The 17,196-nt window shown below is 40.0% G+C and overlaps 2 protein-coding genes across 2 annotated transcripts in view; one reads left to right on the top strand and one right to left on the bottom strand.

Annotated features, from left to right (window-relative positions):
• The window catches only part of Trpgamma (Transient receptor potential cation channel gamma), a 28,704-nt gene that overhangs the window by 1,839 nt on the left and 9,669 nt on the right, over positions 1-17,196 (bottom strand). Inside the window, exons 8-21 of the mRNA XM_066389507.1 lie at positions 15,751-15,985; positions 15,333-15,449; positions 13,324-13,463; positions 13,170-13,267; positions 11,052-11,185; positions 10,862-10,994; positions 10,611-10,806; positions 10,368-10,559; positions 1,325-1,366; positions 963-1,269; positions 738-909; positions 513-688; positions 238-452; positions 23-179 (exon numbers count right to left, since the gene is read on the bottom strand). Coding sequence (XP_066245604.1) covers positions 23-179; positions 238-452; positions 513-688; positions 738-909; positions 963-1,269; positions 1,325-1,366; positions 10,368-10,559; positions 10,611-10,806; positions 10,862-10,994; positions 11,052-11,185; positions 13,170-13,267; positions 13,324-13,463; positions 15,333-15,449; positions 15,751-15,985 — 2,314 coding nt within the window. The remainder of the gene's footprint in view (positions 1-22; positions 180-237; positions 453-512; positions 689-737; positions 910-962; positions 1,270-1,324; positions 1,367-10,367; positions 10,560-10,610; positions 10,807-10,861; positions 10,995-11,051; positions 11,186-13,169; positions 13,268-13,323; positions 13,464-15,332; positions 15,450-15,750; positions 15,986-17,196) is intronic.
• Positions 3,869-6,106, top strand: LOC136408701 (disintegrin and metalloproteinase domain-containing protein 10-like). Its single transcript, XM_066389826.1, has 6 exons — positions 3,869-4,434; positions 4,484-4,759; positions 4,814-5,052; positions 5,110-5,304; positions 5,359-5,555; positions 5,606-6,106. Exons 1-6 carry the CDS (start codon positions 3,869-3,871, stop codon positions 6,092-6,094), a joined length of 1,962 nt encoding a protein of 653 aa, XP_066245923.1. The 3' UTR covers positions 6,095-6,106.

Below are 17,196 nucleotides of genomic sequence, written 5' to 3'. Positions count from 1 at the left end.
TAGGAATTAATAAGAAACATACCGGCGGTATTCGAGGAACTCAAAACTGGTCGTCCTGCAGGCGGAACTTCGACCGAATCTTGCTGCGATTGAGTGATATCGTGGCGAGATACTGGGGGGAGGTTGCAGGCAGGAATTCGAGTGGGCACGCTGGAAGCTCTCTTTAAAGCTAGAGGCATCTGACCGTATCGAGCGAATGTTAATTGGGTTGTTTAGAAGGAGAAAAAAATAACCTACTTTCTTTACAGGCACAATCTTTTTGGTCAAGCTTTCGCTGATAGAACTAGTGGGAGCCACCACAGGGCTGGTGTTCCTCGAAGCAGAAAACTTTTTTCTTTTCTTCTTCAAGAGGGCCAAACCGTGCGCAAGCCCGTGCAGCTCCGGCTCGGGAATTTCCTGCTCCCTGCTAGCGTTCTCTATGCTCGGATTCGAGTCTGATCCGCTGGCAGAGCCTGGGGAAGAACACTTCAAGCTCTACGCCATAAAACTTTTTATTTTTTTTCAACGCAAACCATTCTCCTCTGACGCAGGACTGTTGCTGTGACTGTGTCCATTATCTCTGCAGTTATTGCACACAGAATCCTCCGACCTGGACCTCCCGATGAGCCTGGACACTTTGCCCGACTTGGCCGCCTCGATCAGGGTGCCCCATTTGCGCTTGTGCGAGTGACTTCTCTTTAGGTGTAACCTACAGAAAGATTTAAAATTCTCCATCCAAATTTGTTGTCATATAGTACCTCCCAATGCCTCTGTGATGGTGATAGTTGTGGCCTTGTCCCTCGTTAATGCTGCCCTGGCTCGAGGAGACCGTGCTGCTGTGTTGAGTCAGTTTCCGAGGGGTCGAATTGAAAATTCCGGACAACGTCGAGCCGAAAAAATCGTGGTGATGGCCTTCGCTATGATGATGACCTATTTAAACTTCTTTAGTCACGATCCATCAGCAGTCTAGCACTCGCAGCTACCTTGAAGGGAGGCTATGAATTCGGCTACAGGGGGAAGCACAGCCGATGTAGTGGACGGTTGCGGAGCTATATTAAAACCCTTCATCAATCTTCGTTCCTTCTGTCTATTCTTCTTGCCGCCAGTGCCCAAACCGCTGTGGGCAGTGCTGGTGTTCATGCCAGAGTTCTTGAGAATCTCGATGAGTTCGAAACGAAACGCTGAGATGTCCTGTTTGATCTCATTCACATCGTCCTCGGTCACCCCCTGGTTCTCCGCTTTTCGCTGCTCTACTGTGACGTACCGTCTAACCAGGTTCCGCATGATGCTCTGAAAAAAGGAACTTTAATACATTTTTCTCGGTGTAACACGAGGAGCTTCCAACCTGATACCTGAAGTCCCGCTCATTTGCTTGTTTCACCTTGCGCTGCAATAAATTATAAATTAACTGTTTTGCTTCCAGTTTTGAGCCGAGGCTCCAAATATTTAATGAACATTCAATCATTAATTCTTTTTTGAAAATTTCCGTTGACTCCCTAAAGCTACAAACACGCAACGCTTAAATACCTCTCGCCGTATTAAAATATGTAAATTTTATCAACCTCCAGTTTATATTAAATGATACACAATTTTCCAGACCGAAGGCCTGAAGTGAGATCTCTTGTTGGGGAGATTTCAGCAAAAGCGGTAAAATGAAAGCTAAAATTTGCTTATAGTGGCGAACGGCGCTGAATTATACGAGATGGAGATTTAATTAAAACCGTCTCAAGCCTCTGATGACAGAAAGTGAGTGAGTGGCGATTATTAAATTCAATTTGAAAAATAATGTAAAATATTTAATGTTACAACCCTGCAGAACGCATTACGTTGAAAAGGGCATAATAGGCAACCAGGTATACGCAGGGACGCAGATTTGTTTGTGTTGATGCTTGCAATGCGTTGGTTTTCGATGTTCAAATTTTTCACCCCTATCCAACTACCCCTACTAACTTACTAACCTTTTATTTTCAAATAGAAAGGTACCCAGCGTAGTATATCAAATGAAGAGTAATTCAATAAGGGATGCAACGGTATAGTCAGAACTAAAATTGGATCTAAGGTTTCCTTAAAAAAATTAAATTATTAGAGACAAAATGAAATAACTCATTTAGAAACTATTACATCAATCAAAATTGAAATTCCTTCAATAAATGCCCAAATTGGATCCCAATAACAATTCGGCAATGACCCAGTCGTTCCTCGAACTCTTTTATGCAATTATCTAGTGTTGCTTCTATTGTTAATTTTAATTCTGTATGAAGTTTAAAACGTAAACCATCTAAATTTTGTGGTTTATTTTTGCAAACGGTTCCTTTAAGTGATCCCACAAAAAAATCAAGAGGACTAAGATCTGGAGATAGTGACGGCCATTCTATCGCGCGTCTTCTACCGATCCATATCCTAGAGAAAATTTCATCGAGATACTCTCTCACAACTACAGCAGAACGTGATGGTTGCTAGAAATGAATATTACTGGATACTTGTTCCTCAAGAAAAATTGCGGAGATCGATGGAATTATTCCGTTTTGCAATAAGTACAAATATGATTTAAGTTAAGTTTCCTTCTATGAAAAATAGACCGATGAATTGGTGGTCGATCATACCCCTCCATAGATTGTGCAGGTGTCATATATGCGGAGTCTGCATCTAATGAGGATTGTCTGTGGACCAGTAACAACAATTATTTCGATGAATAGATCTGTTTAAACAAAACATTGCTTCGTGCGAAAATAAAATTCTAGAAAAGAACCTATTATCCTAAATGCCTTTTTCTCGCATCAATTCACAAAATTCGATCCTGCGATCAAACTCTTTAGGTGACAACTCTTAGGTAAAGGGAATTTTATATGGATGAAATTTTTCTCGTTTTAAAACATTGCATACTGGCTTGTTCTTTTTTTTTTAAAGGAAACTGTAGATCTAATTTTAGTTCTGAGTATACCGTTGTATCTCTTATTGAATTACTCTTCAATTGATATGCTACACTGAGTACCTTTCCATTTGGAAATAAAAAGTTAATAAGGGTAGCTTAATAGGGGTGAAAAATTTGAAAATCGAAACTAATCGAATTAAATGCTTTTTTTTAAATAAAATTATACGTGTTTAAGCATTTTTTTAAAATGTCGGATTCGTGAAGGCCATAAACGCGTTGCAATACTTTTTACAAACGCTACGTAAGCATTGACTATGTTGATATCGTGAATATTAATAGCTCCATTGAGCATCAAACTGAAGCTCAATCCTCTACGTTCATACAGTAACTATTACGTAACAAACGGGCCCTTCCGGACCGGTAAAGGGAGAGCTGGCTCTCTGTTCTATAGGAACCTTATCGCGGCTAAAGAGCGTTGTGGGTTGCATAAAACGAGCGTTTAATTTATTCTCTCCTGGTCCGGACCAAGCTCGAAGCTTACCGCGGATGATGAGATCGAATGAAGCGTGTGTATTTGGCAGGATTAGGACAGTCTCCGACTGGACTCAAAGGCTTTTCGGTTTGCTAAATAAGAAAAGAGAAAACGAAGTAGACAACCCGCAATACATAAATCGCCCTCTGAGTTTCTCAGTAGTGCTATAGCTCCAGGTCCGGACCCAGCGAAAATTCTTCAAGAACATCATTTTGCAGGGACGAATGAGAAGTGCACTGTTAAACTGATGTATTGTGGGTTGTGTTCTTTATTTCCTCTTTCGCCAACTCCAAAATCTCTCGATTCAGTCGGAGTTTGGGCCGATCATGCCAAATACCCATGCTTCATCCAACCTGATCATTTTCGGTGAGCTTCTCTCTTGGCAAGTTTTCACCTTAAACCTGGGACATCCTGTACAACAAAACTATTTCGCTACCTTTATCTGCCCTTTCGCATCCATCAACCTTTCTGACAACGTGCCAAAAATGCTACCATTCGCCGTTTTCGCACTTCTAACAACCTTCCACATCCAGTTTGTGTCGTGCATGCTCCAAGTTAACCGAATGGACCTCAAAGAGTACCATCTTACCTCCTCGAGGGTGTACAGTGTAAATCGGCTGAAAAAACGCGACAGTCCATCAATTCAGCCAGCAAGAGAATTCACATTTGCTGTGAATTTAACTGGGGATCCCGCTGAATTCACTGCGATGATTAAGCAACGGAATTGTGATATTTTCGTCAACGATTCGAGTCAACTCTACGAAGGATTTCTTACAGAAGCTCCACATAACAGCTCGGTAAGCGGATACGTTAAAGAAGACAACTTCTATGGGCACATAATCTTGAACAACACCCTGTATTATGTGGATGAATTGAGGGAAGGGCGCTACAAGGCTGGTTGGCCTGCAAACCGAAATGCGTTGGTTTTCAAACGAGACTCTGTAATCATGGGGGTTTTTGTGACTGAGACTGACTCTGCAAAGTCGTTGTTCAAGGACCTCATCAGCAAGAATTACTACTATCGCAAATACCGTAGCTGGAAGGGGAACGGGTACGATTTTAACTGTTGAATGATGATTTTGTGCTAATTCAAAGTTAAGGATGTTGTGCCCCTTGGTCGTGGTCATTGACCATTCCTTCGTGACTGTGGTCCACGGAGGCAATGCCGATGCTGCCACTTTTCACGCGCTTTTCTCCCTCGAAGAGGCAAATTCTATATTCAGATCAACCGACTTTGATGAGGACGGAGAGCCCGACAATGTCGGTTTTTACGTCAAGAAACTCGTGGTTATCCGCGATGATGACCAAACTGACTTCATACCCGAATACAGTCGTGGCATGCTCAGAATCACTGATTATTTAGTACAGTTTATGAGGTATTTGACTCATAATCAATATATTGGACCCAGGCAATCACTCGAGATTTGCAGATATCCAGAGCTGAAAAATCACTGTCTGGGAGTTGCATTTACCGCCCAAAAATTCGAGGGAGGTGCCTTGGGGGCTAGCTACACCCCTGACAGCACCTTGCTCTACCCCACCAGTGGCGTCTGTGAGCCCCCCATCACAGGATTCGGCACGCTGAACAGCTTAGTGATCACTACGTCGACGGCCAAGACCCCCCTAGTGAATCAAATCATATTCGAAGTAACGATAGCTCATGAATTAGGCAATAAAGCTCTTAATGCTCTTCTGCAGCCGGCATAATAACGTGCAATTATTCCAGGGCACAGTTTTGGCTCGGCACACGATTCCACGGCCAAATGTTCGGGGTATATAATGGCCCCCAAATCGGTTCAGGATTATAACTCTAACAGATCGCGCTTAATGTTCTCCCGCTGCAGCAGGGAACATATAATCAGGACTCTGGCGACAAAAGGGGGCTGCCTTGAGCCGGTCAACGCTTCATTTTGTGGCAACGGCATGGTGTATATGTATTAAACGGGGATATTGTGTAATGCGTTATCATCGATAGGAATCGTGGAGAATGGGGAAGATTGTGACTGCGGATTGACCCGGGACTGTTTGCTGCGGGATCCCTGCTGTGTGCCCCGGAGGACCCAGGAGAATCCCTGCAAAATCAACAAGAAAATCGGCCATCACTGTCACCCCTCGCAGGGGGCTTGTTGCACTAAGAGTTGCAGATACCATACGAGTTCGCAGTTCTCACACGTATATCATCGTTCAACTTATTTATTAAGGCGCCTAATTTGCCTCGATAGGTTTGTGAAGGTTTTTACAAGACATGTCCCTGCTCCGAGTCCGAAGGGCCGAACTGCACCTGCGGGATTAACGGACAGTGTCTAGGGGACGCGTGTCACAGCCTCGAGTGTGCCAGATTGGGGCTCGAAGAGTGTCAGTGCAATGCAAGTTTTCTGACTACAAGAACCTGTCAGATTTGCTGTCAAACGGATCGCAGCAGCTGCGTTCCGGCCATCCAAGCCCACACACAGACAACGGGATCGTCTCGAAGCCGAAACTGTAGCGGCACTCAGAAAAATCAATGCCGCTTTTTGCAGGCCCAATTAGGGGGGCATTGCTTGTATAGGGGGAAGCTGGGCTTATGTCGCCAGAATTTACAATGCCAAGTTTTGCGAGCCAGGCAAACTTTTCCTTCATTCAAAAATGCCTCCGCCAATTTTCCGCTTAATTTCGCCAGTGCAATTTGTTACTTTTTCTTCAACGTATTTCTGATGTATTTGTTCCATTAAATTAATGGTTAATCGGAAGGTACCGAAAAGAGATTAAGTATTAAAACCTCAAAGAAACACCTAAGGCACGATTTTGCGGAAGCATGGGAGGGAGCGAGAATGAAGGTTCTGTCTAATGAAATTCGCGATTGAAATGTTCTGAGCAATCGCTTTCACATGTTCCTATAGAATCAGGGTCCGATCCTACGGCGACATGCCAGAAGGATAATTAGAATTTTATCGAATGGAATTGGTTCTAGGACCCTTTTTTGTAGAAACATGTGAGCGAAACCCAAATCAATACTTATTGGTAAAAAATCTTGTGCGCTAAAAACTACACCTTGCTGCCGCTCTCTCTCTCTCTCTCTCTCTCACCTTACAAATCGATGTAAGAGTGAATTAGTTTTCCCCGATTAAAAGCCCTTAAGCAAAAGCTTTGGCCATGCCAATCACGGCATTTTATTGGATAAATTTCGGCGATACAAATTGTAGCGTTCAATTGCGGAAATCACACCTGGAGTATGTGTAGGTACCAGGTGGTAGAGGTACGGAGGAAGGTGGCCTCGGCGACAAAAGGAATTAGCGTTCAAGTACACTAAGAGTGCACTTTGAGCTCCATACTTTTACTTATGTATATTTATGTATTATGTATTTTTGTATTATGTATTTATGTATTTTTTTTTGTAAACAACCTGCCTTGCAGGATCACTGAAGAACACCGCGCCATCATCATATCTAACTCTTCGGACGATTCATAAGCGCGATTGTGGTTAGTACTTTTAATGCTAATTGAAACTGCGAAAAAACCTCTTAGCAGCATATATAATATTAAAGGAATTCAAGACATAGGAATAACAAAAGCTATAGTTTTTGAATTATTAAAACAAATAAGTTTGATAGGTGTGTACAAGGTTATTCATGCCATACTACATGGGATATTGCAGCTAAAGTATTTAGTATTTTTACTTTATTGGCGTTGCATTAAACTCAGAGGTGGCTGATGGCTATAGCATGAAATATGCCTCATGCCTGAAGTTTGGTTAATTAGTCCAGTTCAAACTTTCTTTAAAGCAAAGTTTTTAAATTTGCACTACACTTTTACAAAACCCCAATTATTTCAAAATCCTTAAGGTTTGGGAAGGTAAACTTTAATTAAACTTATATTTATCTTTCTTAAGGAATCTAAAACGGTATTAATATATTGGGAGTTCCATTTAAAAAAGAAAACTTTGATATTTTTCACTTATTTGCAACCCCCCGTATAGAGGGAAAATAATTTTAGACCTCTATTTGAGTTCTATACAACGCAGGAAAAAATTAAAATATTACATACTTTAACGGCAACATTCAGTGTAGCATGACAGGAATAACCCTGTATTATTTTTTAATTAAATTTAAATACGGGTTTCATCATTTTCACCATCGGTGGAATCGCTGTCGATGCGCGGCTGAGTAATTATAGAGGCAACAGGAGGTGACACAATTTTTCCACAGTATGTTGTGTAATTCACTTACCACCCTCCCCATTACTATTTTCCAAAATAGCACCATTTAAAGTTGTTGACTTATTTATTTTTCGTCAGCTTTTTTTATAATCCTCCAAATTATTTCGAATGGGTTCAAAATGAAATAAAAATGAAATAGGGCGGTAACTGCAAAATTGTATGTCCTTGATCGCGACATAGTATGGCAGCTCCTTTTAAAGACTTTGTTATATCTAATAATCCTTTTTTCGTTGTCTTTTTTTCTGGAATATGTACATTTTTGCCTCTCATAGGGTTGATTATGTCCCGTTTCTTTATACTATTATTAGGGGTCTTGACTAATAACCGGGAACGATAAGGGGTGCTGTCCATTACAATGGCTGAATTAGGAGGGATGTTTGGTAGTAGTGATCCATTTTCCGAATAGTCATGTCTTCGTGGTAATCAGCAGAGGATTCGCTTATACTTTTAGCGGAAAACAAAAAGCCGTTTGGCACAAATCCATTTTCACTGCCAGTGTGCAGAATAATAATCAGTTTGCCTCTCGAACATGAAGTATCTAAACTGCAATTTTTTGAATCATCTACACATCCATATGTAATCACGTCGTGAATGTCGAACCACGTTTCATCGAAATAAACTATACATCTTCCTAACTGTCGATACTTCCTAATTTTATGTGCATAAATATTCTCCCGGCAAACCAACTATCCTTGGTGACTTCATTATGACCCACCATTCTATTATGATTTTTTTTATATTTTATGCTGCAGTCCAGCATAATGGCTCGCAATGTTGCCAAGCAATTTTAATTATAATGTGAGAAGCCTTTTGGTTTTTCTCGAATAATTTCTATTGCAGGTAACGTATTTTTTTAAATAAAAATTATAGATGATTCGTCGAATAACATCTCTGCCGTCAACGTCGATTTGTTTAAATTTTCGAGAAGTCGTTTTCCCTTCGAAGCCGTGGTCTAAAACATTTTATTCCTTAATAACCCGATAAAGCGTCGACAATGATAATTTAGTCATTTCGCTTATTCTTGTTACAATACTTTTCACTGAATTATATTTGTTTTCTTTCTTTAAACAGTCAAAAATGTTCAAAACGAGATGTTTGGCACTGCACATGCAAGTCTTTGCTTGTAAAATCGCTACTAACCTCTGCAGGATTCACATTTAGTTTACTTTCCAAATGGTCTTCAAAGGGCCTCCAAAAGGCCATATCTGTTAAATCAGTACGCGTCTAAATAATACGATTAATCCTATGGAAAGTATATATGTAAATTAAGAATGACTCAACTATGTAACAGCATAAAAGGACAGCAAAAATTCAATTTTAAGCGCCCTTCGTCGACGCCACTGTTTTCTTTTTATTTAAATCTAGAAGTACCAGTCTCTATGCGGAGTAGTGGCGCACGTCAAATATTCATTGTTTCGCAACCCAGGCCGGGGCAATATTCGCTTTGGTCCGCTGGCTTAAGCATCCGAAATATTTCAGGGCCTTAGCAGTTACGGTTTCATTTTGCATCGTGACATTTTTCACCATTCCTTCGATAGACGAGGCTTTCAACTGATGTTAAAAATGCTATACGTATCAATAGGTTGTCTAGGTCATAGATCTTTCAACCCCACATTGCACATTCAACCCTTGCATGGAGACAATCGGCGCGGGCACGTGACATTTGCCGTCTAGGGGTGGTAAGAGTGATGGATAAAGTGGGATATGGGAATGACTGTCAGGACTTGTTTCTGACACTGGATGTGATGACTCTACCATCCCTTTATATACTGAATTAGCCGGTTTATGTAAAAAAGAATATGATTCGGTACCGAACACATGAGGAACGGCACGGTTATGATACAAGGACCAGGGAGGGTTTTGGTTCCCAAGTATTGGTGCTTGGGAAGGTGTATGGCGCATCCGACAATAAAATGGATATGTTGCCTCTAAAAGCCAGAAACCTGCCCATCAAAAGCTTTGAGAAGAGAATTAAAACATCTCTTAACTGATTTCCTGGCCAAAAGAGTGATTTTTTGACTCGTTCAATATTACTTTATGCCGTATGAAAAACGTGTTATTTTTAGCAAAAAAAACTGTCTGTGTTATTTCAATTTTTATTGATTTTTTGATGCCCTAATTGCGACTCTTACCAAAAGCTAAGGTCCCAAATAAAATATTATTCCTTATTAAATTGAGAGCGAAAATCTTCAACATATTCCCGTTAATGGGAGTTTTTCATAACCACGAGCTGGCTCTCGTTAATAATAACATAAACGTGGGCACAGCAGAGACATGGTGATGTTCAAAACGATTTTCTCCGTCACTTCATGCGCGAAAACATGGAATTGCTAATTGAATTGAAAATCTCTGAACAATTTGTGAAACCAGAAACGAACACCTAAAATCTCCTAAATCCAATTATAACGCTCACAATCTGGCAACATCAGACGCACTTTTGCAGCCTGCGTCACTCGTTCTGCAGCCATAAATATTTTAAAACGAAAGAACAGCGCCTTGTTGCCGTTTTCAGACTGTTTATAATTTAAGGTTTTCCTTGAGAAATGTTTGAGAACTATAGGGCAAATGCCGAAAAAAAACGCCAAAGTTGAAAACTTTTAAAGCTCGTGTACTATCTGTAAACCTCAACCTGGTTTACCGGCAAGACCGTCAAAAAGTTGACGAGTCTTGAACAAATTGCCCGGACGTGCTTTCAGCGCTGAAACGACAGCGAAATGGGAAACTTTTCCCGGTTTACGTCGGTCACATACACGAGGCAGTTATGAATATTTCAGAACCTTTCAACTTACGCGAATGGTCCTCATGTGCTCCTTCTTCGCGGCCCTCGAACCGCCGAATTTCCTTCGCAGCCATTGAATGACGTACCAGGTACTTTTGGTTGTGGGAATTATATTGAACGGCGGAGGTACCGTCCCGCCTTCTTCGAAGTAGCTTATCCACAGCTTGCTCCTGGCGAATTTCCACTCGGTGTCCGCTCTTTCCTGAAGATATGCTTTATGTCTCTGAGGGATATAATGCAATACGAGTCTTACCGAAATCAGCTGATATGAATGATTCATCATGGCTATGAGGAGATTCAAGAGAACTACAATGTTGATCACTGAGTACGTGCCAAACATCAACATCCCCCAAAATCGGGTAAAAATTTTGATTTCGTTGAGCTCAAAGCTTTCCAAATCAATGAGGCCGAATACTGCCCAAAAAAGCGTTTGCACTGTCTCAAACAGGCTATAATTTCGTGTCATATTATTTGAGGAATTCGTTTTTTATATATCAAACTAACTTTGAAAATCTCCTCCATATGGTACAGGCATTTGAATCCCCATCTCTATCAACAATCGTCGAATTAAACGGCAAATCCTTAGGGCACAATTTCTTCTCCGCGCTGGCATAATACCACAAGAGCTGATTTAATCCTAAGTCAATTTAAAAATTAATATTATTCCTATTTAGACTGGCAATTTGTCGCTTACCGCAAGAGAATGCAAATAGCACTAAAACATACAAAAAGAAAAACTTCATAATGTCCATTACCATCCTTGACAGGGACACTTGCAGCGGTCCTAGATGCGGATTAACTGAGAATATGTAGACAAGCTTGAGAGAGCTGAAACAAAGGGGCATGTTGCATGATAACAGGGTTAAACTCGTGTTGGAGAACTGTTTGAGCTGTCATTTATATTCAAATCGGGGTGTTTGGGAAGTATTAAGCTTACAACAAACGTAATAGAGAATAAACTTTGCGGAGCGTTAATAAATTGGGAAATCTCAGCAAGGGAGTAATAGATTGATATACCTCAACACTGGTTAATATGAATGGGCCTTGGAGGAAAAGCAGCTTGCAGTATAGATTTTTATATCATCACATCTACAGATTATCTAGTGGAATATTAATGAGGTCCAAATTCCTTTTTTCGATGTGGACTCACTGGCAAGCTCTCTCTCGAAGAGTTTTCGGAGAATATCTGATGAAGATACGTACTGGGTGTTTCGAAAATTTCGTCTCACCCTCTGTGTACAGAAACAGAGGTGTTTCTTCACATGAAATGTCACGTCCTACGTTTTAAACTCCCTGTAGATCTCCATTGTCCCATTAAAACCACACCTTCAGTTGTTTTCTTCGCAATTCAACAAGTTGACAGCACGATCAATCACAAATTTCAGCTGAGTAAGAAAGTAGCAAAAGCCATATTTTCCTCATTTTCCCTCTTCCCACTTCCTCAAACCGAGACCCGATAATTTCAATTTAAGTTTTTCACTCGTGCCAATTTGCGTCTATATTGCTCGGTTCAATTAGGAAAATTAGAAGTGGCTTCAATTAACGGCTACTTTTCCTGGAGAATAATAAGTTTATTGTGATTAGATGGATGGATAAAATATCCACTCTCTATTCAAATGAAATGTATTTGAGGACGGGTGAATCAGGACGATGACATATACAGGGTGTTTCAAAACTATGGGTTCAAACTTCTAAGGATTGTTCAGGGCAACAATAGAAGACATTTGAGTATACGAACACGTGTCCGCAAATGTCTTCCTAAGGCGCTTATGATGCTTTAAGACAGTTATATTTAAAAGTGTATTTTATCGAGTTTTAGTACGTTTTATTTTAATTTGTTACTACAAAATAGCACAGTAACAACAATTACAGTAATTGTTCGAAATGTCGTCTTTAAATTTCGTTAGTTCGGACAACACTCGATTAACAGAGGTGGTTCAGTTCCGTGGCTTTCTAGATCACCCGATTTAACACGTTTAGATTTTTTTCTGTGGGGATATATGAAATCTCTGGTTTATGCAACGCCAATGGAAACAGAGCAAGACCTGATTGCACGAATCACTGCGGTATTTGAAGTCGTTTCAAACGATCATCAAATTTTTAGCCAAGTGCGCAGCAACCATGTATGTATATCGTTTAAGCAGAAGTTCAAGAACGACATTTTAAACAATTACTATAGTGTTATTTTTAACAAATTAAAATAAAATGTATTAAAACTCGATAAAACACATTTTGACATATAACTGTCTTAAAGCATCACAAGGACATAGCGCCTTGGGGACACATTTGCCCACACGGATTTTGTGTAAGAAAGTGTGTGTAAGAAACCGTCCCGTAATAGACATCTCTCTATTGTTGCACTGAAATATCCCTAGAAGTTTGATCTCATAGTTCTAAAACACCCTCTAGTATTTCAGTTAATCACTGCGGACTAAAATTTGGGTTTTTTCATATGTAATTTGGTGGAGATATTTTTCCACGCAGCCGAAAGCATCATTTTACCCCTTCATAGCCATCTAAAACAATTTTTTCTGCGGTATATTATATTTCCCTACAAAACGGCGAACGTTTATCCAAGAGACTAGTGGTGGAGGCAAATATTTCAGCGAAGTAATACCCGGCATATTCGGGAAAACAAATTTGATATACGCGAACGTGAATGAATATAAATGGAAAATACACGTGACATTTTTATCGCATTTCTTTTAGGTTTCCCTCGAGCCTGTCCGTTGATGGGGCTGTAAAAACTTTATTGTCGTTGCATGATACATAGCAGGTATACACGGATAAATTACTTGCTTTGTGGCCCTACCTAAAAATATTCGCGGCCGAAAAAAGGCCCTCGGATATGAGCATCGGATCCCAGGCATCCCAATCTTTCCTTTCGACCACCACCGAATTGTGTAGCACCTAAAACAAACAGATTTTCCAGCACATTTCCAACCTCCAAAAGGTACATTTCTTACCTCGTAGTACGAGACCACTCTCAAAGCCACAGTAGCCACATAAAGGGAGTTTGTGATGAAATCTATGACGTTCCACATATCTCGTACATACTCCTCCAGGCCGACGTCCCAGAGCTGCTTAATTTCGCTCCAAATCAATCCTGGAGCGTTAGAGAAAAGAGATGTGTGAATCAACACACTTAATGTCTTGGCATGCCGCAAATTTAATACTCTTATTAGTTAGTCGCTGTAAAGGTTCGAAATTTGTAGCGAAATTTCCGAGGGGAAATTACGAACTCGCTTAAATAGGAGTTGCCAAGGTATATCCGGGCTAATTGGCTGGATGATAATGTAACGTTGAAATTGAAACAGTCCCTTCTGGAATATTGAGGAGCGCGAAATTAACGAAACACGGAATTTCGAGTCGAGGAGAATCATGCGTCGCATTTGTAAGTGAAATCTGGAAGATGCGCTTTTGTATAGAATGTGGAGTATGTTGAATCAGTGAGATTTAAAGCAGGAGGAGGAAAATAATATCTACTTTCTGAGCTAGTAGAAGTTATATTTGATTTTGGAATCTTTATTCAAAGCCCTACAACATTTACAATATACCGGGTGAATGCAGAAAGTGGTACACCCTGCCACTCGTTCTGCCATTTGGTATAAAATTTCGGGCAATTTAGATAAGACAAAATTACGATTTTTTTAGATGACTATGAGTGACATTGCCCACGATTATAAAAAGACATAAAATAGTACGGAAACGGCTTCTTTTCCATAGAAGTCTAGAAATTGATGATTTGCCAAGTCCTATCGTTTCAGCGCTACCTGCGGTGGCAGTCTTTGAATCTTCAACCACTCTGACGAAGATTTCCTCTTTTTGATTTGCGGTGAGAATTTCTGGTCTTCCATTATAATTTATACGCTAACACGCTATACTCATTTGTACCAATGTTTCTAGCACGCCCTGTGTAAAGAGCCTACGTTTCACGTTTTTATACGAAACAGTAAAAAAGTTTCAGAAAATACCCAATTTCTGTTGAGTAGGGAAATGAAAACAGTTTCATATAGGGTAAAATAAAACTTGAACAGAGATTGAAGTTTTGAAGAACTCCAAGGCTTTCAGTTATTGCTCTAAGGGAAGACTCAATTCGGCGTTTTTTTTCATTAGAGCTGTACTGAAAGAAAAACTTCATATTGGATAGAATAAAAATCGGAAAAATCAGGAAGTTTTGACGATTTGCAGCTCTTTTTAAAAGACTTGAATGGGAATTAAATTTGCAGTATTCTTGTCTTCGCCTATTTTCAATAATCGTGGAAAAAGACCTAAATTGATGGTTAAAGAGACAGTGAAAGAATGCTTCAAATAGGGAGGAATGAAAACCGAACAAATTATAAAGATTTGACGACCTACAGCTCCGTCCAAGCGCACTTTAATTGTACTTCGACGTTTTAGATAAAATTCAATGGAAAAGATTTCAAAGCAATTTCTAACTGTTTTATAACTATCTGTCGCAGAAAATAAATCTTCTATTCAACTGACAACCCTGCAACCATCTTTTGTCTAGCTGTCATTATGGCATTCTTCGACGTGTCTGATGCCCGCCCGGCTGTTCATGTAGGCTTCACCGTGTTGCCAAACTTTGATTTTTCTCCATATTCTACTACTTAGATAGATTTCGAAATGGAAATTGTGAGCGTTTGTGACTCATTCGATTTTAAATTTCGCTTAGTCAGCGGGCGGAGAAAGATCCAAAAAATTCGCGACAGCAAAACATATGAGCGCTCTGAATCTGAATACTCTATAGGGATCCCACTAACATTCCCCTCGAAAAACAAAAGGGAATAAACCGCTGAATGTAACAAGCAAAACAAACACTAAAAACCTCGGGCTCTTTGCTCTAGCGCTAACAGGGTTACTACTACATTTCGCCAGACGGAGATTTATCACACAAAACCCACTCTCAAATAATAGCTTTACTGTTGGTTGCAACGTTGCTACAATCAACATCATATTAACATCTACTTACCGCTTACGTAACCCAAAATAATCCATTCGACGAGCGTAGGCTCGGACCCCCTCTGTATGATAACTTCCTCAGAACCGCTGCTGAAAAACTGCCTCTGTGAGGCCAGAATTAACATAACTGAAACAAAAATCCAGGAATAATTTCAACGTAACGTTTCGAACAGCCCTTAAAAAAGCAAAATTTTTACTCTCAGGGGTGTAAAACATTTTGAAACTCCTTTTTAGGGCAGATCTAATCATATCAGAATTTGAAAACCCTTGGAGACGCAACTAATAAAAAGTACCAACTTGGAAATACGACCCTCTCTGGGACTGAATTTGCATCTTTTCTTTTTTTTAAAGGCAATTTTAGATTTGGAACATAAATTAGCGTGAAACGTTTTCCACCTCATAAAGAAGTTTTCGTCATATATACTCACACAAAAAGGTAAAATAGCTGGCAGAATGACAGATGAATTTAATAAAGGGTTTTCTCATCGTCTGGCCGATGACTGAGTGGGGTGCCACGATGTAACCTATGGAGAAAAAAGGGAACAATATGCCGATCCTGACAATTTCCAGCACTTGGAGGAGCATGTTTTTTCGACGGAATCCCGGCAATCCCTCATACCAAATCGATGCCAACAGCTGCTGAACGTTGGAATGGGCTACAAACTGAAAAAACGTTTTAATGGAAACCCGATTTTAAATCTTGCAAATTGCATGGATGAAAATGAAAACGATCAAATATGAATAATTGCTTTTGCAAAATTTATCCAGGTTTATAGGATTTATTTTTAAAAGATGCGAAAACTGATGGGATTAGAACTAATATCTACTCGACAGATTCAGTTGAGTCTTGTCGCACGTGCAAACTCCCTTTTACCGTAGCAGTTGAGAAGCTACTGAGACTTTGGCCTGCAAACTGAGTTCGAAACCACATAGAGTTTGGAAAGGCGAAATTTTCTTTTGTTATTCGTTTTTCTTATTTTTTTATCCCTCACAGAAAAGTACTTGTGTACGCCGTTCAGAAATTTTAGCTTGTATCGCAACTTCAAGATGAACAAGAACCAAAAATAATTTTGCTTTTACAGTGAAACTACTTTCTTAAACGCGCAACCTTTCTCCTATTCAAGCAAATCTGTACGTATTCCAGATTGTCATTTCCTACAATTTCCCATCTCACTGTAAGTTCAATAATCAGTCTCCTCCGCAAGTTCTCTTCGAACATGAATTTCGTACCATTTAGGATATGTGCAAGCTATTACGATTAGCCGAAGTGCTCTATACATTGAAGGAGCAGTTCGACCACTATCATGATATGAAACATAGAAGTTTTATGAAAGGAGGATACGAAGAAATAATAGTTAAGTTGGTTGACTAAATTATGCCAAAATGTCAAGATTGAAAACGAAACTCGCATCAATCACCTTTGGAAAAAAATATGCGGTGGAAAATGATGGAAATGAAACAGATTACACGCTATAGAAAGAATTTGGTTAACTTTAAAAATATTTGGTACGGTTATGGAATTGGAACGATTATGGGGATATAAAAATCTCGTTTAAGGAAGCACACACCACTTTAATAAGCCTTTTATCTTAGATCCAGAAACGTGTTCCATTTCGCAGTAATGCACCTCCATGATTTACGAGGTCGCTATTTTTGTTGGGTGCAATTTGCGGAACATTTGTAGGGAAATTAGGGCCGCCGTGGCGCGGAACTAGGGTTGTAGGTCGATCAACTTTTTAGTTTCAATTCGTTCCAGACACTCTTCGTCGTTGTTTATCGGGTTTTAGTTTTAGTAGTTTATCGGAAAAGTGAGTATCAATAAATCAACGCTTGCGGGGGTTGCAGGGGCCCATTAACCCTTTGCGCCCGGACCC

Source organism: Euwallacea similis, chromosome 4, assembly GCF_039881205.1.
Source record: "Euwallacea similis isolate ESF13 chromosome 4, ESF131.1, whole genome shotgun sequence".
NCBI lineage: Eukaryota > Metazoa > Arthropoda > Insecta > Coleoptera > Curculionidae > Euwallacea > Euwallacea similis.
This window is presented reverse-complemented; position numbering and strand designations above follow the sequence as displayed.